Genomic DNA, 21,689 nt, shown 5'->3' with positions numbered 1-21,689 from the left:
GAAGGCGTGATGAGTGTGCCCGACTCACAGGGTCACAGGTGTGAGTGCACAGAGTTTGGCACAACGTTGGTGGCCCACGAAGTTCACTTCTTTCTCCAGAGCTGCTCTCAGAGTCAGAACCTGCGGCCCAAGTTCACCCACAGCTGCAGGTGCTTGGAGCTGTTGCAGCCATGATGGTGGGCAGCTACCACTCATGGCTTTGGCTTGGAATCGCTGCTGGCCCCACATTCACCCGTGCAGCCTAGGAGACCCTGGCTTCACACAACGTGTTGACCTGCTAACAACACAGTGGTATGGACGCTCCCCAGAATGGGCCCATCTGCATGAAGACGAGCTTTCTGTCTCCCTAGAACTGCTCGCCAGGACTGCTCGCTTTTATAAGAAGTGGCGGTCACACATGGAGGCCCTACTTGTGCCTGGACTGACATCTACCTCTTAGCTTCAGCTCTGCGGGGCACCACAGAAGGGTACCGCCCCTTGGTGCCTCCCCTGGAGAATCCAGCTTCATGGTCCCAGGTGCGACCGTTCAGACCCAAGGGAAAGGATATTCTGAAGAGAAACTGCTGGAGGATTCCGCTCACCCATGGACCTCAGACACGAATTATCTGCTCAGCAGGATGCTTTGGCTATCTTTGGCCATGAACTTGTGCTGAGTTCCTGGGCCTGCATCCTGCTCAGGACTCCACTAGGGATGAGGTACTGCTGCCTGTGGGTACAAATGAACAATGCCACTGGGTTTCTGTAGGTCGCCTGCCCCTCAGTTCCTTGCTGTCCTCCCCCACATGGCCTCCAAACACCGTGACCATGAATGTTTCAACCTCCAGCACAGAACTTCACGCTTTTCTATAAATGCTCAACAAATAACTGGGGAGAACTTCCCTTCTGAACCATCACAAGTATTTAGAATTCTCTTGAACATCAGGAGCTTTCTTTCCAGAAGGAAAACTAAAATACCCACCACCTGCTACCAACACCAACCATTTTAACACATGAGTTAGTTAATGGCCCAGCCCCAAGGAGCAAGAAAGTCAATTCATTAAAATGACAACTATGGACTCATAGGCTGCTATGTTGGTGTCAAATCTGGATTCGAATCTTTGCTCAACCTCCTGCTAGCTCTGTGACTTGAGGTGAGTGACTTCACCTCCTTACAAGTAATTTTGCAAGAGTGCTGTAAGGATGAAATGAATCTCTGTGTGCACTGTTTAGCATCCATCCTCACACACTGGGAAGACTCAACAATAGGTGCTAGCAAGTGTTTTTATTGGGAGAGACCCATCGTAGCATCCCACAGGTGCTCCACCTGTCCTTCATCAAACCTCCTCTCCTCCCCCACTCCCTTAGAGAAATTATCTTCTTGGCTTCATTCTTGTTGGCTAAGCCTGTGAAGTTGTAACATCTGATAATGGAAACCTGCCCTGTTTTATAATAGTGGGGTTCAGGCAAGGTGGAGGGCCAATCCAGAGGGTACCCTGAGCCTTGGAGGTCTTCCAAAGGCACTGGAGGATCATAACCCTTTGGTGCCCTTTCTGTCTACTCCAAATCAGCCCTGTGAATGATACACACCTGCTGTGGCTGCTGCCCCACCAGAGACAGGACACCCCTTCCACCCCTTGGTAGGTGGCACAGGGAGGTGTGTTAGTGTTGAGAGACTAACAGGGTGGAATCTGAAGTCAGAGACTACAGCCCAAAGGTTGGGGTTAGCTCCGTTAGGGTGTATTAATGCCCATCTCCTAGGCTAGAATTCCCAGGAAGGAATTCTTGTGTTGGTGCTCTGCAACCAATGTGAGCCACTACTGGCCTCTAGTGGCCATAGGACATATCGCACAAAGGGTTGGCCTATGGGAGAAATTTTCCCCACTTTGGATTCGACCTGAAGCTGAGCTCTCAACCAGCACAGGCTGACACTCCCTTTTCATAAAATACGTTTTGTGTGTTGATAGTAATTTTGAAGATTTTAAGCAGCTTTATTGAGTCATGGACATATAAGTGACACATATTTGTAGGTTCAATTGGATCATTTTTGACATATGTGTCCACCCATGAAATAAACCATCCTCACAATCAAGGGAGAGACCTCTCCATCATCCCTCAAACTCTCCTTGCACCCCTTTGTAATCTCTCCCTCCACCCCTTCCAGCTCACCCCATCTTCAAGCAACTACTAATTTGCTATGAGTTGTTATAGATGAGTTTACATTTTCTAGAACTTTTTGTAAATAGAATGTCCTCCTTTTTGCCTGAGTAATATTCCATATGAATGTACCAAGATTTGTTTATCCATTCAAAATGATAGCAAAGTTTTAACTCAATATAATGTCTTAACAATAATAGGTAAGAGAAACTAAAGGAAAGTAACCAAACAAGAGGTAAGTTCCATGTAAGTGCTCAGTGATGACACTGGGCATATGGTGATGTCATCGGGGGCTTCACCTATCTTTTTTTTTAAATTTTGTTTAAAAGATTTATTTATGTATACCAGAACTGGGGTATAAACCAGGTTGAGGGGGGTGAGAGGATTCACCATAGAGAGTAGGGAGAACAGGCAGATCCACTGAAATACACAGCTGAGGGGAGCAGTGGGCAAGACAGGAGAGGTCTGCCCCACCATGTGGGTTGCTCCAAGGCCGACGGGGATCGAAATGGCACTGCAGAGGCTGCGGACAGCTTCACAGTGCTGCGCTCAACCATCTGCGCCACCAGTGAGGCCCATAGTCTTCAGATAGATACCTAGAAGTGAAATTAATGGATCACATGATAGTTCTAATTTTAATTTTTTGAGGAACTTTCATACTGTTGTTTTTGTAGCAGCTGCACCAATTTATACAACACAGTGGGAAAATGTTCCTTTTCCTCTAAAACCTCATCAGTGCTTGTTTCTTGTCTTTTTGTTTCTTTCTATGTTACATGAATGGTGTTTTTGGACTGAACCACCGTGGAATTTTGCCAGTCTATCAATTACCCTGACTCTTTCACTAAGGACCACTTTGGTTTTTCCAAGGTACGTTTGTATTTCACTTGTCTAGCATTTCACAGCACAACCATAGACACTTTGCTAAAGCAAATACATAGACTTCTTTCTTACCCTGTATACTAGGGGGCAGCACTGGCACTTCTCTGTCTTGCTCAGGGCGGAGTATAATTTTTGGGAAGTGTTAGCGATGCCTTTAAGGCAACAAAGGCTTTAGAAACTTTTACTAATAGTATGACCTTCAGTTATATTTACCTCCTTGGATGAACTACCAGCTGACTTATTATTAAAAGCTCCTGTTGTCTGTGGTAACCCTTGGCTTTAAAGTGGCCTGTCCTAGCAAGGAACTCATTCCAGGAACTTTGAAGAATTTAGTTACCCAACCCTGGTGCTACAGAGAAGAATCTGAAGTGCATGGCAAGTGTGGGAGGTCATATAATATTTAGGTTCTGTAGCCTGTGTTTTCTTTCTTCCTTTTTTTTTTTTTTAAGATTTATTTATGTATACAGGCACTGGGTACAGTCAGAAGCACAGGAGGGTGAGAGGATTCACCAGAGCCAGAGCAGGGAGCAGAACAGGCAGACTGACGAAGTACACTGCTGAGGGGAGAAGCAGGCGCGTCAGGAGAGGTCTGCGCACCATGTGGGACCCTCGTCCAGCATCCGGGGATCGAACTGGTGCTGCAGAGGCTGCGGGCAGCTTCGCAGCCCAGCGCTCAACCACTGCACCACCAGGGGAGGCCCTAGCCTGTGTTTCTTAACTCCATATTTAACATGACACCCTAATATTTCCCCCAGAATTCAGCCAACTGAGTATGTTATGCTTATCATTCTTATACTTTGGTTCTTCCTGTTTTCCTTGGAAATGTGTCTCTGGTATATTCCTAACCTGTTGAACTGAATGCTCAGTTCATTTGCTTTCATCTAATTGACTGAAAGCAGTTAAGGGTATGAATTTACCTCTAAATACAGCTTGTGGTAAATTTCAGAATCTTGATAAGTACCTGTCATTTTCATTGTTTTATAAGCCTGTTATTCCAGATTTTATTTTGACCCAATAATTATTCAGCAGGTCATTGTTTCACAGATGTCCACTCACTGACAGACAGGTCTCCTTGGTTTGCAAGGAACCAAAACTCAGCTCAAATTTGTCTATTCAGGAAAGGACATTTATTGAATCACAGGACAGTGGTAAAGAGAAGTGTGTGGTTAGGTCTCAGGAAGGGTGGACTTTGGGACTGGAATCCTGCCTGCACTCCACTCCACTCCACCTCACGCCCACAGGATTCTAAAGTGGTCACCCTCTGGCCCCACACTCAGGTTTCCTGTGAGAAGCTAAGCTGCCCCACTTGGTTTTAATTCAAAATATCCAGGTTGGGGCACTGGCACACCCTGTCACCTGGGGGGTAGAGCCTTGTGGCAACCCCAATAAAGCCGTCCTGTGCCCAGCAGGGAAGGAAGGAAGGCAGACAGAACAGCCAGAGCACTTCCCCGTTCCACCCTGTGGTGCTTGTCACCACTCTCCCTATCCTTCCAGGCCCATCGGCCTTTTCTGCCTAGAGCTCGCATAGGCCTCAAGGCCGAGCCAATTTACATGGTTAAGACACAGGTTTTTCCAAGAGGGTGGTGATGTCACAGAACCAGGGTTCCAGAAGGCACCTTCTTTAGAACATGAGGAGCTGTGAATGGGGCAGGGCTTGAGTATATAGTTTATGAGGAAGTAGAGGCTCCTGCTCCAAAGGGCTTTGTTCTACAGATTCTCATATAAAACCCTGGACTGGCTGGGACCTGAAGTCAGAGAGGGATAGGAGAAAGGTAAGCTTCAGGAGGGGACGTGGGAATGCACCTGCCAGAACCCCTGTCTGCACCAAAGGAACCCCAAGAGGGCACATCATGGGAAGAGATGGAGCTCCCTGCTTTCTGCGGCTCAGCACTGCGGGTTTGGGAAGGAACTTACCCAGTCAGGATGGGTAGGACTGCATGAGACACACTAAGGCTAAGAAATTACTTGTTACTTCTCTGAAATTGTAACCTGCTGGGAATGGTGGGCAAACAGCTAGGTGGGCAGCCCTGAGTGAGAGAAGATACTTTGTTGCTCCCTCCAGATTCCTCAGGCTCTCAGAAAAGACCAGCAAGAAGTCTGCTAAGACACCCTGATAAACACAGGATCAACTGCACCTTCTCCCCATGAAGGATGATGAGGGCGCTGCTCATCTGCCTGGTCAGCTATCTCGCCACCACAAACCAGGCCATCTTCATCAAGCGCTGTGACTTGGCCAAGGTGCTGCATGAGGAGGAGGTAGAAGGACTTGAGGGCTACACCCTGAGCGACTGTGAGTGCCCCCCACCTCCTTCTCCCCTCCTGGCCAAGCCCTGTGTCACTATCTTTCTGTTTCTCAGATTCCTCTTTCAAAGCCAAGTTCAAGAACAGCTGTCCTCAACAGGTCTTTCTCAGTTTCCCATAGTCACTCAACAGTTACACTAATTGAGCACTTATTCGTACTAGGAACTACTGTAGGTGCTGGGGATATCAACAGAGCCCCCTCCCTCATGGTAGTCACGTCCTAGGAGAAGAGACAAACCATAAACAAACACATATGCATGAGAAATACTTCCTGGGAGTGATAAATGGTGTACAGAAAAATAAAGCGGGGGTTGGGGGGAATAATGGGCAACACTGTTGTAGAAGGGGAAGTCCAGAAGGGCCTCCCTGAGGAGGTGACATTGAGCTAAATAAAACAAAGTTCCTGGTCACCTAAATGCTTGGGGGAAGAGCACTCCAGGCAGAGGGGGAACAGCCAGTACACACGCCTCCATCCTGCTCCAAGGTAGTGGTAGTAAGTCAAGGTAGTGGCCAGAATTTGTGCATACCTGTCTCATATCTTCTCCTTTCATCTTGCTTTTTGGTTTATTTTGGTACTTATAGTCATTCTCGGACTATACACCCCTTGAAGCAAGCACCTGTATTTGACCCTCACCTGTAAATGTCTCTCACTGGGCTTTGCACAGCTCCTGGCACACCTAAGGTGGCGGTTAGATGTAGAAAGCATGGATGGACAGATGAGTGGTTGTACTGAAGGGGGGGAGATGGGGAGAGGATGAGCGAAGCTCTTGGGGACTTCTAGCCCCATCAGACGTCCGAGGCCTGGTTCCCTTCTTCTGATTCCTTATCTCCCGTTCTCCTCCATCTCTCTTCTCCCTCAGCATGGCCTCTAAAAACCCTCTCCTCCCTGTCCTCAGGGCTCTGCCTGGCTTCGGTGGAAAGCAACTTCAACCTATCAAAGGTAAATGAAAATGCAGACGGCAGCTTTGACTATGGCATCTTCCAGATCAACAGCCACTACTGGTGCAACGACTTCCGGAGTCACTCAGAAAACATTTGTCACATGGACTGTGAAGGTCTGGCCAGGGCCCCAGGGTGGGAGAGGTGAGAGAGGACCAGAAGCTATGCCCAGGATGTTGCTTCCCTTTTACAGCCTGGGAAGGCCTCTAGAGGGATGGTTCAGGGAGCCAGGGACTCCCCTTCCTAAGCAGAGGGCCCGTTGAATGGCCTCCATGCTGTCCCGTTAGGAGACTGCAGTGAGCAGGGTCCAGAAAGGCCCTGCCCGACCAGTACGAGCAGGGTGGGGCAATAGTCAACGTTTATTAAGCACATACTATGTGCCAAGCCCTTGACATACAGAGCTCACTTCATCCAACTTCCCCACAGTAGAAACTAGTGTGATCCCCACTTCACAGAGGAATAAACTGAGGCCCATAGAATTATTCACATGTTACTATTATTCAGGGCCATACTAGAGGCCCTGGCGGCTCAGCTCTCCCCACTAAGAGGTACTGTCTTTGGCTAAGGGACTGATCAGAAGCCAAGAGCAAATTTCCTACCTGGGGGTGAATCTAGGAGGCTCCAGGCTCTGATCAGTGTCCTGGGGCTCCTTGCTGAGGACCCTCCTCAGTAGGTGGGGTCTTACCTTAGTCTCTCTGCTGCCTGTTTTGACATTTCCTTTCCCTAGAAACCCCCAAACTTTGGGTGAACCAATATCTGCTATGACACAAATAGGCCCAAAGCAGTTCTTCTGTTCCCTTCGCCCCCACCCCTGGCCACCCCCAGCCTCCAGCAGTCATTATAGGGGTGTCTAAAAGGGCCTCTGGGAGGGAGCCCTTGACTAATCTGGAAGTGCTCAGCTCTGGGCGGGGCGAGCCTGTTTGGGGGGGCTGCCCTGTATGTTCTCACCCATCTTCTCTTTCTCCCTTTCAGATATGCTGAGCCCCACTCTGCTCCCATCCATCAACTGTGCAAAAAAGATTGTGTCTAAAACAGGAGGGATGAAGAACTGGTGAGGACGACACTGTAGGACTAAGTTAGTGGGCAAAGCCCCAAGCAGGATGCAGTGACAGAGAAAGGGGTGGTGGCAAGGACTCCTTTGCAAAGTCGAGAGAAGCGCAGGACCATGGTGGGGCTTAGAATTCAGACTCAGAAGGCCTGGGACCTGGTTCTTTCTCTCCTATCACAAACAACAAAACTCATTCAGCTGCAGTAACAGAACTTAAACTCGCTAAGGTGGATTTTATTCTGAGACAACCAGGTATCTTGCTGAGTCCACACAAGGGTTCAGCTGGGTCTCTGGAAGAGAATGGAAACAGGGCGGGAAAATGCCAGCAAACTTTCCACCAAGTTTCTGCCTCTCCGGGGGTATAGGCGTCACTGTGTTCTCTGCAGATGAGTTTGCTTGACTCCCCAGTCAACGAGACAGACTACAGCCACCCCAAGTTTAGGGGCTAGTGTTTGAAGCAACCGTAGGGACTGGCTAGGCTCAGTTTCAGTTCAAGTGCCTGAGATAGAAATCTGATGGGTTCAGCTTAGACCCTGTGGGGCGCCCCCCTTGTTTCATCAGCTGTAGGCGCAAGGGCAATTACGTCATGCAATCATGGAGGCCAAGAGGCCTTCTTTATGTAATTGACAGCAACATTTTCTATAATAAGTGTGTGTCTTATTGGCCAGACACCCCCAAAAGTGGTGGTGGTGGTCACCACCATGTCACCTTTCCAAGCTGAATAAATAAATAATGCAAATGGTTTCTTCTCCAAGTGACAATGGAAGGAATTGAGTGCCTCTCGCCTTCTCTAACAACACCATGCAAAGCAGGAACATGTTGACCACTAGGACTGACCTTTTCTGCAGGAGAGTAGAGCTTGCACCTGGCATTTTTTTCCCCAGCAACTCTCAGCCCTGTAATAAAATAACATGCGCTCCCTTCAGAGGAAGATGAGGACTTGAGAGAATGTGAAGGCATCCTGAAGGGGGAAAAGGGCAAACGCCTTGGATTAGGGGAATGTAAAGGAAGAATCAGAAGGGTCAGGGCAGGACAGACCACAGAGCTAGGCATGAAAGGGACTCTGGTCGTGCCTCTGCATAAGAGACTCTCGAAGAGTCCATCTTGTTTGTGGAGAAGCAGCTACTGCATGGGAAGCAAGAACCAACCTCTTTTCTCTCCACAGGGTAGAATGGAGGTTGCACTGTGCAGGTCGGCCACTTTCCTACTGGATGACAGGGTGCCACCTGGGATGAGACAGGGTGCAGGCCTGCTGTGGAGTCATTCCTGAACTCCTTTCCTCACCAGGGAAATCTTCATTTCTCCCTCTTGCCTCACTCCAATGTTGTTTTCTTCCCTTCCCATTTACAAATCAGACTGACCAGAGCACCAGGAATAAGGGGTTTTCTAGGGCTTCCTTCTTGTTCCCATTCAGGCCCAGGTCCCTCATTCCTGACTGCCACTTGCTAACCAAGAGGACCACAGTGAAGAAGTTTGTATGGTTTGGGAACTATTAAAATGTTCCTTGTGCAAATAATTGTTAATTGTTCATTATTTGTTTCATATACATTTCAGTGCCTAATATAGCAGGAGCATGCTAAGTACTAGCATAAGAAAAAAACCTAGCTATTGTTCTTGAGGTGTTTGTGATGTAGGTGAAGCAGAGAAATATATGAAAAATGACAATGGATATGGACAGGTAATAAAATCTACCATTATTGGTTTGAAACAGTATCAGGAGCGGAGTAATTCCCCTCAAATTCCCCTTTTTGAAGTAAAGAGAAAACTCAGTAGGTAATGGGTGGAGCTCAGGGTCTGGTATTAAGGTGGGGAAACTGGCCATGGGGCAAGAAATGGTGTCAGGTGCCAATGATTTTGGGATGCTTTGGGAGAATGGGCTAGAATCTAGATGATAAAGGCATCTCTGGATAGCATCTAATTTGCTTGGAAGGTGCTGATGTCGGGGAGAGCCTACCTGAGGACAACACAAGGACAGAAAAGGAGCTGCTGGAAGAACCACTCCTGACTAAACCGGGTGTTATCTTAGGTCACTCTCGTCCCTACTTCTGAGCCTTAATTGTTCCAGCTATAAAACGAGAGATTTGACTATTCAATGGTTCCCAGACTTTTGGACTTTATAGATCAGTAAAATGCCAAAAAAAAAAAAAAAAGTTAAGCTTTCCAATTTATTTTAATGCCCAAGAGTATTAATCAAAATACATATCCTCTATCTGCATGTCTTCATGAGATAACTTTTAGCATCAAAATTGTAGGGAGGTTCTAGTTACATGGTGATAAACTGAAATTTTGTTTAAAATGTTTGAGATACTGATTGTATTACCCTTTTCTCAAGAACTGCTGAAAACTTCATCTCGGACCAGTATGGTCTAAAGATCATTATTTAGAAAATTCAAGAGACCTGTTTTGTAAGACCTGGTCTGTCTGACATGCTAGGATTTAAAAAAGGACCTTTAGTGTTCTGTTCCCCGCTCTGGCTCTGGTGAATTCTCTCACCCTCCCGTGCTTCTGACTGTACCCAGTGCTTATATAAATAAATAAATAAATCTTAAAAAAGGACCTTTAGGGCCTCCCTGGTGGCACAGGGGCTAAAGTCTCAGAGTTATCAAGCTATGGCCACCCACTGCAACATTAGCTGATCTCTGGCCAGGGAACTGACCCACATGGCAGCAGACCTCTCCTGTCACTCCCACACCTCTGGGCTACAGCCCAGTGCTTTGTATGCATAAATATATATTTTTAAGGGATCTTTAGGACCTAATTTTCCTTCTCCGTAAGTTACTCCGCCAAACAGCTATCAGGCGCCTAGAACCTCCACTCTCAGGCACCATGAGTTCTAATGTTGTTGCCCACTTGCACCAACTCTGATTACTCCAAATTTATTTTTCCTTCTCAGTCTCCCTCATCATCCCACATCAACCCACCCCCACAAGTACACGTACACAATTCACTACACTAGGTAGGAAAATAAAGGAGTTCTTTTTAAGGATCTCAGATTAGAGTGTTACTGACTTGAGTTATAGCTTGATTTGCGTTTTTAAAACCTTGCAAATACTAAGTCAAATGACTGCATCTTTCACGGCCATTTCCCACACACAGCCGGCAAGTTAATTATTTATTTACTTTTTTAAAGATTTATTTATTTATGCATACAAGAACTGAGGTACAGGCCAGAAGTGTGGGGAGTGAGAGAATTCACCAGAAACAGAACAGGTGGATTAACCGAAATGTACTGCTGAGGGGAGCAGCATGGTCTGCTGTGCCATGTGGGTAGCTCCCTGGCCAGGGGATCGAACTCATGCTGCAGAGGCTGCGGGTAGCTTCATAGGCTGAGTCTTAACCCCTTGCGCCGCCAGGGAGGCCTAGTTAATTAAAGTTCAGAAGGTAGTGCTAGCCACCTAGTGCTCTAACTTCGAGGAGGTTGGAACCCGCTGCTGTAATCCGGTCCGGCCCTTCAGCGGACCACTGTTTGGACTCTACCCTAAACGCGCAGGAAACTGTGATTTGGATCAGGTGGTGCCCGAGACCGAAAACCTGCTCCGACACCCCAGAGGAGTGGGCGGGGCGAACGGGGCGGGCCAAGCGCTGCCCTCGCCCCGCCCCCGACGAGATGGCCCCGCCCCGACGAGATGGCCCCGCCCCACGCCCTCGTCCCATTTAAAAAAGCGCGGGCGGCCTTGCGCAGGCGCAGTGGCGCTGGAGCCGTCACCGCGCGCAGGGACGGTAGAATGGCGGAGCTGGTGCCTTTTGCGGTCCCCACAGGGTGTGACAAAACCTTGCTGGTGTGGGAGCTGAGCCCCGGACCCACGGCCGAGGCTTTGCATGTGAGCTGGGCCAAGGTGGAGGGAGGGATGGAGAAAGCCGCCCCGACCCCGGGGACTGGGAGTCGGGGAGTCCCGCCCTAGCGCCCCGCCCGGCGCTGTGTCCCCGCCGAGAGGGGTCTGAGGCCTGGCCCGGGCCTGGGGGGTCAGTAGCCCCCGGAGAGGTAACTGTGAGCTCTCAGCACACTTGGCCTTCTAAAGCTTCTCGAGTCGTGACCGCCCACGAAAACCTCACGGCATGGGAAGCGTTTCGCGTTGCAGCCTCCCCTCAGCCGCCTGTGGAGAAGGACTTGGAAGGGGCGGTTTCCTGTCCTGGGCGGGAAATGTCAGGCACTTAATTGGTGGGGTCCACCCCACAGCGTTCTCTGTTCACAGTCTTCTCCCAGTTCGGCCTTCTGTATTCAGTCCGAGTCTTCCCCAACGCCACGGTGGCCCAATCTGGTTTCTATGCCATCGTCAAGTTTTATTCAGCGAGGGACGCCCGCAGAGCCCAAAAAGCATGTGACCAGATGCCGCTTTTTCAGACATCTCCAGTGAAGGTGGGTCCAAATGTGGAATTCCTAGATCCGCGGGAGTGAGGTGCTGGACCCCTAATAGCAGGCTAGCTGTGTACGCTCTCCGGCTTACAGGCTGCTTTCAGAGGCAATGCTGCGCCCACCTCCTGTTCTCTTGGCTTATTGGTTGAAGAACTCGGCATGATTAAGTGACTTACTTAAGATTCACGAAAAAGGGGACTCCCTGGTGGCCTAGGGGTCAGGTCTCAGCACTATCACCTCTGGCCTGAATTCAATCTCTGGCCAGGGAGCCAACCCACATGGCGCAGCAGACCTCTCCTGACTCCCAGCTAGCTGCTCCCCTCAGCAGTGTACTTTGGTCAGTCTGCCTGTTCTGCTCCCCACTCTGTCTCTGGTGCATCCTCTCACCCCCTACATCCCAGTCATTCTATGCAGAAAAAGATTCATGAAAGAAACTGTAGAAGCTAGAATTCAAATCCAAACTTAGTGATGTTCATGTTATGTTATGCTGCTCCTTCATCCAAGAAATCTGCACAGAAGTTTTGCTTATACTTATTTTTAGGTGGGTTTAAAATGCCCGAGTTTGACAGACTTTTTTTTTTTTAAAGATTTATTATTTATACAAGAACCGAGGTACAGGCCAGATGTGCGGGAGGGTGAGAGGATTCACCAGAGACAGAGCAGGGAACAGAACAGGCAGACTGACGAAATACACTGCTGAGGGGAGCAGTGGGCGAGACAGTAGAGGTCTGCTGCCCTATGTGGAATTCTTGCCGGCAGTCGCAATCCAGGAACTTAGCCCCTCTGAAACCTCCTACTTGTCCAGAGCTGCTCCTCTGGAACTCACCACACAGGCTAGCCACCTCTGCAACACTCGACATTTCCCTTTCATTTCTCTTTCCCAACAGGCAGCATCAGTTGGGGAAAGTAAGTGCATTTTCTTATTTACTCATTCATTCATTCACTCAATAGCCCATGCCCCTATTATATGCCAAGATCTGTGCTTGGTTCTGGAAATGAGAAAAGAATAAGAGATGGTTCCTTTAAGCACTTAAAAAGCTTATAAACTAGTATTAGAGAAAACTACACAAACAAATTAATAAAGAATTAATGTTGCTTTGGCTCTTATTTAAGTTTTAGGAGTATATTCATATACTACACAGTTTAAAATTGAAATAGACTTTTTAAAAAGATTTATTTATTTATGCATACAAAAACTAGGGTACAGGCCAGAGGTGTGGGGGGTGAGAGGATTCACCAGAGACAAAGTAGGGAACAGAACAGGCACATTGACTGAAATACACTGCCGAGGGGAGCAGCAGGTGAGTCAGGAGAGGTCTGCTGTGCCACATGTGTAGCTCCTTGGCCGGGGATTGAACTAGTGCTGCAGTGGCTGCAGATAGCTTCATAGGTTGCATCTTAACCCCTTGCACCACCAGGGAGGTCCCGAAATAGACATTTAAAGAATGCATGATGTAAGAAATCCATGGTAATGTATAAGTTACCTAGATAGGTAGCATTGGAAATATTTGCATTCTCAAAGAGCCTTGTTAATGCAGATGAAACTATTTTAGCTGCTTATAAGATTTAGACATGTATATTAGTAACTTGGGGAGAGGATGCAGCAGATTAAGGTCCTACCTTAGTGGCAGGATACTTATCCTTCTTATCTGCTCTTCAGGCCATAGCCCCAAACAGGACCTACGGAATGAAACAATTTAAATAATTTACATGCTTTGTTTACCCACAACTCTATAATTTGTTTCTCCAGGGTTTCCTTAGTTGATTTCTTTTTATTTATTTATTTATCTTTAAAAAAAATATTTATTTATACAAGCGCTGGGTACAGTCAGAAGCGCCGGAGGGTGAGAGAATTCACCAGAGCCAGAGTGGGGAGCAGAGCAGGCAGAAGGACCGAAGTACACTGCTGAGGGGAGCAGCGGGCGGCAGGAGAGGTCTGCGCGCCATGTGGGACCCTCCTCCGGTGGCCGGGGAGCAGCCGGGGATCAAACCAGTGCTGCAGAGGCTGCGGGCAGCTTCACAACCCAGCGCTCAACCGCTGCGCACCCGGAGAGGCCCTCCTTAGTTCATTTCATCATCACTTTTATCATCAGAGGTCAGGGAAACTTTCCAATTAACCAGGTACCCTGGAAATCATGCCAAAAAGTTCTGTGACTTGAAAAATAACATTTAGTTAGGGCTTACTATGCTGAAAATGTTTATCCTATTTTATCTTTGTAAACACCCTGTGAAACTTGTATTGATAAATCTTGAGGTATGTCCAAAATAAGTCTCTGTGACAGGCTGTGATATCTCTAGGTCTGTCTCTATCTCTTTAGGTTCATCTCAGCACCAGACATAAGGCAGTTCAACATCAGACTCTTGCCTTAAACAGCTCCCAATGCCAAGCATTGGCAAATTACTACTTTGGTTTCAATGGATGGTCAAAAAGGATCATCAAGGTAAACTATAGATTTTCTTTGACTAACCAGACTCCTTTCAACATTGAAATGTCATACTTTAGAAAGAAGACTAGATGTGAGTTGTGGGGAGGAAATGTGAGCGGTCTCTAAGCAGAAAAGTGTCTGAGCATTGGGCCTCCCTGGTGACCTGGGGTTAAGTCTCAGCTCGCTATCACCATGACAACCTGAGTTCCATCCCCAGCAAGGGAGCTGACCCACATGGCACAGCAGAGCATTCCTTTCTCACCTGCTGCTCCCCTTAGCAGAATATTTCAGTAGATCCGCCTATTCTATTCCCCACTCTGTCTCTGGTGAGTATTCTTACCATCCCCCACCCCCACATCTCTGGCCTACACCCTATATATACTTCTATAACTAAATAAATCTTTACAAAAAAAAGTATTTGAGTATTGGACTACTTCCTTGGGTAATGGTGACAGTAATTTTCTCAAATATTCATATTATATATATGTAGTTATCTATATCTAGTAGTAATTCATTTGCAAGTCTTACTTGACATGTCACCTGTTAGATGAGATTTCTGGAGTTTGTTTTTTCTTTCTTTCTTTCTTTTTTAAGATTTATTTATTTATGCATACTGGGGTATGCATAAGAGCTGGGGTATAGACCAGAGATGCAGGGGGTGAGAGGATTCACCACAGACAGAGTGGGGAACAGAACAGGCAGACTGACTGAAACACACTGCTGAGGGGAGCAGCGGGCGAGACAGGAGAGGTCTGCCGCGCCATGTGGGTAGCTCCCTGGCTGGCCGGGGATCGAACTTATGCTGCAGAGGCTGCAGCTTGCTTTATGGTGTGGTGCTTAACCCCTTGCACCACCAGGGAGGCCCCTGGTTTTTATTTCTAATAACAAAACATTTTGAAGTCTACATTGAAATCGTCAGAAGAACCTTATATTCAAAATCTTAACAGCTTCAGGATCTTTCTGACCTTGAAGAAAGCGAAAATGAAGATATTGTGGCACCACCTCAAAAGCAATGCCTGAAATTCTTCTGTGCTTTAGAGGTGGTGTTACCATCCTATGAGTGCAGGAGTCCTGGAGTTGGTATAGCTGAGGAGTCTTTGGACACCGTGGAGGAAGGTATGTTTCCAGTGGGTGGAGTTGGGGGCGTGGAGGAGACATGGGGGAAAGTTAAGAATTTGCCTTTTTTCCAAAACTCATCTTTTCAGATGTATCATCAGACCCTCCCCTTGCTAAGCTACTAAAAACCTGGGCAGTGTTTTTTCTGCCTTACCATGTAGTTTTTAAAAATCCTTTAACTTAAAAATTTTAAAGCCAACTTCCTGCCAAGAAACATAGGCAGAGGTAAATAATATTTTTCCTGTTTTTGATTAAGACTATATTTTGTGCTAAAATAGCCCTTCAAATTTAGATTGATTATAATGTTCGGTAAAACCACCATCTAAAGATTAAATAAACTTGTGTAAATGCTCAGTCCTTTACTTCCTATAGAATGCCTTGAGTGGACAAGTCAAATATAGATACCTAGAAAGGGTCTTCCTATTGATACTGAGTTTTTCCCTAGAATCCATGCTACTCAGGCATAGAGTGTTGAGGGGCAGAGCTAGTATTGGTGGCATAGCCATAAGTGTAGCTGCCTTCCAGAAAGCAGAACTATTAGTGAAAGGAGTGGAGCGGGTTCTGGTTGGTGATGCTTGGGGAAAAGCCAGATCTTCCACACCACCTTTAAACTTTTCTCATTGTGTGATTCCAGTCTTTGAAGCACAGGAGAGCAGGGTCTAGGAGTGTAACTTCAATTTATCCATTTGAAATCTGTGAGTACTGTGAGATTTATGCCATGTTATTGGTTTGTGTCTCCATTTTAGTACTTTAGGAACTTCCAGAATAGATCAGGCAGTAAAAATGTACCCTGCCAGGACATACCTGCAGAAGAGCCACTCAGTTATATCCTTGGATTACTTAGACAATGATTTTACAAAGATGGATGCATTATTTTTAACATATAAGATGAAAGTCAATTATTCAGAGAGGCATTTTAAATCTGTTTGTTTTGGTTGAATGTAGGGCCATTATCATTACTTATGAAAAGAAAGACAATCCAGAAGCTTGCTGTTCAGAAAGCTGTGTCAGATGCATTTCAAAAACTGTTGATTGTGGTTTTAGGTAAGACTTTCTTGATTGTCTTTGAAATATCTCAGTCTCAATAAGCAAAAAAACTCATTTTTGAAAAGTTAATTGTATGAAAATAATGACTATCTCAAGCATTCTGTTTTCCTTCATTCACAACACGTTTTCACAACAGCGATCTCAAATTTGCTCTTTGTGACATTATGAGAAAAATGACAGTAAATATTATTGTCCCCCATGTGTAACTGTAGAATGACTTGCCTCTATTCATCCAGAAAGTGTTTGATGCAGTTCTTTCTCAGTTGCTTGCCTGTCTATACAAAATAGTATAGTTATTATAAGCTTTGAATACCTGTGTTTGAGTCCTGTCTCTTAGATTTTGTTATGCAATGTTAGGCTTTATACCCAGGGAGATTTGAAGGTATTTAATAACTATAAGCTTCAGTTTCTTTACCTACAAAATAAAGTTAATAATTTCAGCTTACTTCATGGGGATACTGTAAGTGTAAATGAGATAATGAATGTAAAAAGCTTAGAACTATGCTTGGGCCCTAGTAAGCATGTTATGGGGCAGGATGAGGAGCACCCCAGGACCCCCAAACCTATCTTCTCCGAATAGGTTCTGCCATCCACCACATCAAGACAAAACATACTCCAGTGCATAAGACCTTCAATAGAAAATAACTTTAATACAATCAGTGTGCAATAAATAGAAAAGAAAGAATATAGTTAAAATAGTTTTCAATTAAACACCCAAATTACTCATCCCTTTATGAGTAAACACCCAGCCAAACAGGGTTAGCCCAAAGCAGGACTGCTGAGACCCAAAAACTTGCTATGCAAATGGTACCTTTTGGTGGGGACCTATAGGAAAGGGGCAGAAGGGGTCAGGCAAGTCTGGATGGAAAACAGCAAAATCAAAACCCAAGTCAAGATAAAGGCTGCCATTATCAGCAGCCCTTATCTCTCACCCTCATCTCTGTCTCCTTGAAGTATCTCCTTCCATGTCCCCCAAGTTCCTGGTACAGGCGCACAGCCAAGTAGCAAGCACAGTTTCTTCACATGTCTCTCTGCTTCGTCTCTCTCCACGTCTCCTCAGCCAGATCTCCTCCCTCTCCCAGTCGTTCTCTCGGTCTCCTCTACCTTCACCTCCTGCTCAGCTCCACCCTTCTGTAGCGTGAGGCAGCTATGGATTACCCTGTTACAAGCAGACAAAATATGCTAGCTATTTCTGCTATTGTTCTTTGCTGAAGTGAGCGTTTATTAGATCATGTTTTTGGAATCAATTCCATTCGTTTTTATTTCTACACTTGATCTTAGCCAAAAGGCCGAGAAGCGATCCATTCGTTTTTATTTCTGACACTGACATATTGGGTGAATATGATTTTTATGTAAGAGTCAGCTATGTTTTTGTGAGCCTTGAAAGTAGGCATGCTGCTGAATAGTGCTGATTGTGGAATTCTGCAAGGGCTGTACCCAAAGGAAATGTTGACAAGTAGAGAATATCTGAAGAGAATTTCTCCCTTGCTCACATCCCTGCACTCTTAAAGACAGAAATTCTAGTTAAGTTGTCAAAGACCTTATTTGCTTATAAGAGGTGACCCTGGATTGGTCTCAGCCTTCCAGAATGGACAACTGGACTCTATTGTCTATAAGGTACATGGACCAGTTTCTGCCAATAAAATGATCACATTTTTTGTGCTTTTGCTCATGTGTCCCCACCCCTACTCCATCACATCCCTTCCCACCCCCCATAAAGCTTTATTCAGTGGAATGAACAATTGGTGGAACTTTGGCTCTCAGTGAATAGACACTTGACTTGCTTCTAATATGAAGTATATCATATATTCCAGTGGCCTCTGGCCCATGTTTGAGCACACATTAGCCCCAACGTAATATCTTACTACAATATTTAGTCATATTATAGGGCCTCCCTGGTGGCACAAGGGGTTGGGCACCACGCTGTGAAGCAGTCCACAGCCTCGCAACAGGAGTTCAATCCCGGGCTGGCCAGGAAGCAGCCCACATAGCGCGGCAGACCTTTCCTGTCTCACCCACTGCTCCCCTCAGCAGTGTATTTCAGTCAGTCTGCCTGTTCTGTTCCCCACTCTGGCTCTGGTGAACCCTCTCACATACACCCCCCCCAACATCTCTGACCTGTACCCCAGTTCTTGTATGGATAGATGAATCTTTAAAAATATATATTTAATCATATTATTGATTAAACATTTTTATTTCTACAATTTTAACTTTTTGTTATTATTTCTTAGTTCCTATCTGTAATATCAAAGTTATTTTTTAAACGAAATACAGGGCCTTCTTGGTGGCACAGCAGTTGAGCATTGGGCTGCGAAGCTGCCCACAGCCTCTGCAGCGCCAGTTTGATCCCCGGCCACGTGGCGAGGGTCCCACATGGCGCGCAGACATCTCCTGCTGCCTGCTGCTCCCCTCAGCAGTGTGTTTCGTCAGTCTGCCTGTTCTGTTCCCCGCTCTGGCTCTGGTGAATTCTCTCACCCTCCTGCGCTTCTGATTGCACCCAGTGCTTGTATAAATAAATAAATAAATCTTTAAAAAAAAAAAAAAAACTAAATACAGCTGGTACTGTATATATATTTTCCCACAAATATTTAAAATAAAAACTGAAGTAGGAGATGAGGAAACTTCTACGAAAATTCCTCCTAAATCAAAGGAATGTGTAATTATTAGGTGTATACAGAAACTAAAACCCAGTATTGTTGTATAATTACTATTGTATACAGGAAGTTTTAAAAAGAGAAAGATTCTGAACTGGTCCTTGTAAACTTTATTTCAGAAAGTGGTAAAATAGCTGTTGAGTACAGACCCTGTGAAGCCATCAGAGATGTCAGAGTTGAAGAAGAACTACTACAGGATTTAATTGAAGTACGTGGAGACAAAAGCTTGGGGATTTCATAGTCAGTATAGCCATAATTCAAAGCAATCAGGATTTAGAGATCTTTGGCATGTAGTTAGTGCTATTATCTACATGAAAATGTGAAACTCTGAAACTGCTTTTGAGTGCAGATAATTTCTAAGACTTTTCCTGAAGTTCTGGCCCTTGGCTCTGACCCCTTATTTGGAGAGAACTAAGAACCCTCAGAGTACTCCTATAGTTGTAGGAGACTGTAGAAGCACACCCTTATGAACTCTTCTCAAACAAGATCCCAGAAATCTGGGAAGAAAGGAACTATGGCCTTAAGTGTGATTGTGCTATAGCATTCGAAAATGATTGTACTTTTAAATAAGGTATAATATACACATCCTGACATCATATATATACATATATATGTGTGTGTGTGTGTGTGTGTGTGTATATATCTTGTATGAAAACTTTTGCTGAAGGAAATAAATTAAATGAATGTCCTGAATTAGGGATTAAATTGTCAAAGTAATTTCTAAAAGAAAATATTAGTTTGTTACATATGGGATATTTAAAGGGGGGGAGCAAAAAAATGTATTTCATGTTATTGAGAGATTGAGGCTACACTTTTTATTATTTAGCTCACCCCAATGTTGCAAAGTTTGCTTTGAAAGGAAGAAAGTAAAGGAAGAGAAGGTGGTTACATTCTGAAAAAGGATTTTGTGTGTATGTGCAAAATAATGTTTTAATTCAACTTAAAGCACTCAAGGAAACTTCAGACTTATCCAAACTTAGGTTCTAAGAATGCTAACTTACTATGAAATGTCAGAGGAAGGGATACAGTACTAATGCTAAAGATTTCAAAAACCTGATTATAACAATGATCATCTGAAAACGAGGCCAGTCTTTGAATCAATTCCATTTAAAAGCCATTACTGGGCCTCCCTGGTGGCACAAGGGGTTAAGCTGCAACTTATGAAGCTATCCACAGCCACTGCAGCAGGAGTTCGCTCCCCGGCCAGGGAGCTACCCACATGGCACAGCAGACCCTTCCTGCCACGCCCGCTGCTCCCCTCAGCAGTGTATTTCAGTTAATCTGCCTGTTCTGTTCCCCACTCTGTCTCTGGTGAATTCTCTCACCCCCCACATCTCTGGCCGGTACCCCAGTTCTTGTATGCATAAATGAATAAATCTTTAAAAAGAAAAGAAAAGCCATTACTATGTGCCACACGCTGGGAATAGATGAAGCCCCTTTACTCTTGGAGTTTGCATTCATTGGTATGTCAGCCAATAAGCAAGACTAAAATAATTATAAAAGGGCTGTGAAGGAAGTAAACTGGATGCTAATTACAGTATTTCAAGAAAATGATTTAATATGCTGACTTTAATATCCTGAGTGTCCTCATGTGTCCATGCAGGGCAGACTTCTGAAAAGTGGCATTTTTACTTCTAAATTGCTGAGTTGAGCCAGGATGAGATGGGGCAAGTTTCCCCATGCCAGTGTAAAAGGGCTAGTCACTAGATCTCATATGCTCTCTTCCAGAGTGAATTGCTCACTTCCCAAAAAACCCTCCTACAGAAATTGTGGAGTCCTCACTGTCTCAGTGGTAACCCTTATCTAATAGTGAATAAATGATCAGATATTGATGCTGAGTGTTTAGAAGAAATGGAAACATTTCAGAGTAACTGGAAAATATCTCCCCTGCCCCACCCTGCCCACCCCACCCTAACTCATGCTCATTTTTCAGGTCAACTACTTCTCTTGGAAGGGACATGGCCCAGGAGAGGAAGAATGTCTTTCAGATTTCAGCTTCGAAGGGGAAGAGTTCAGAGTGCCTAAACTGGACCAACACTTTTGAATTTCCCAGGATACCAGACTGTATGGCTCCCTCGGGGAGCTCTGTGCCCCCATCTCACACTCGCATGTCCTTTAATCTCCCCATCCACCAGCCGGTGGGCTGTTGTTAGTGCCGGGGGCCCCCCACGTATGCAGTCCAAGTCCTGCCTCTCTATGAAGGGGAGAGGGAGCCGTGCTGTAAGTAGGTGTCGTCTTTGCAGGGGGAAGGAAGGCTTGTGCTTTGGTGATTCTGGAGAAAGGGCTCGCTCTGATGGTGCAGAACTTATCTTGGCCCGAGCCTAATAAAGGCAGCGTAAATAAAGGTGTCATAAACAAAGGGTGGGGCGTGGGGGGGGGGAGGGGCGCGCGCTTGCTAAGTGCGCTGGCATCACGGGGCTGCCTTAACGGTTGGGCTCCCGCTCAGGGCGCCGGCGCCCCACTGGCCTGGGTCGCTGCGCCCCGTAGCCTCCGCATGTCATGTCCCGGCTGCGCCTCTGGGCTCCACGGCTCCTCCTCACGTGGCAACCGTTGTGGCTGCTGTTGCAGGCAGCTCCGGAGTTGGCCCTGGACCCAGTCCAGCTGACCTCCGACCCCCCAGGGCCTATCAAGCCCTGGTCTTCGCACTCCTCTGATCTCCCACCTGAATCTCCACAAGCGCTTACACCCCCGGCAGAGCCAGGGGGCTTTAATTACCCGGAATCCACCGCTCCAGCCCAGATGTTGGCCCCTCCTCAGGAGTTGACTGGGACTTTAGTTCCATTCCTGGTCAC

General features: G+C 46.1%; 2 protein-coding genes across 2 annotated transcripts; both read left to right on the top strand.

Moving 5' to 3' along the window:
- Positions 1-5,163: 5,163 nt before the first annotated feature.
- LYZL6 (lysozyme like 6) lies at positions 5,164-8,535 on the top strand (the record flags this gene model as incomplete). The annotated part of the gene is made up of 4 exons (XM_084238025.1): positions 5,164-5,302; positions 6,210-6,368; positions 7,225-7,303; positions 8,466-8,535. 4 exons carry the CDS (start codon positions 5,164-5,166, stop codon positions 8,533-8,535), a joined length of 447 nt encoding a protein of 148 aa, XP_084094151.1.
- A 2,490-nt stretch (positions 8,536-11,025) lies between these two features.
- On the top strand, positions 11,026-20,941 carry RDM1 (RAD52 motif containing 1; the record flags this gene model as incomplete). The annotated part of the gene is made up of 7 exons (XM_084238024.1): positions 11,026-11,121; positions 11,478-11,657; positions 13,973-14,095; positions 15,028-15,196; positions 16,142-16,240; positions 19,017-19,105; positions 20,831-20,941. The coding sequence occupies 7 exons, from the start codon at positions 11,026-11,028 to the stop codon at positions 20,939-20,941; spliced, it is 867 nt and encodes a 288-aa protein (XP_084094150.1).
- Positions 20,942-21,689: the final 748 nt, after the last annotated feature.

This window comes from Talpa europaea, assembly GCF_964194135.1.
Source record: "Talpa europaea genome assembly, chromosome: 7".
Taxonomy (NCBI): domain Eukaryota; kingdom Metazoa; phylum Chordata; class Mammalia; order Eulipotyphla; family Talpidae; genus Talpa; species Talpa europaea.
This window is presented reverse-complemented; position numbering and strand designations above follow the sequence as displayed.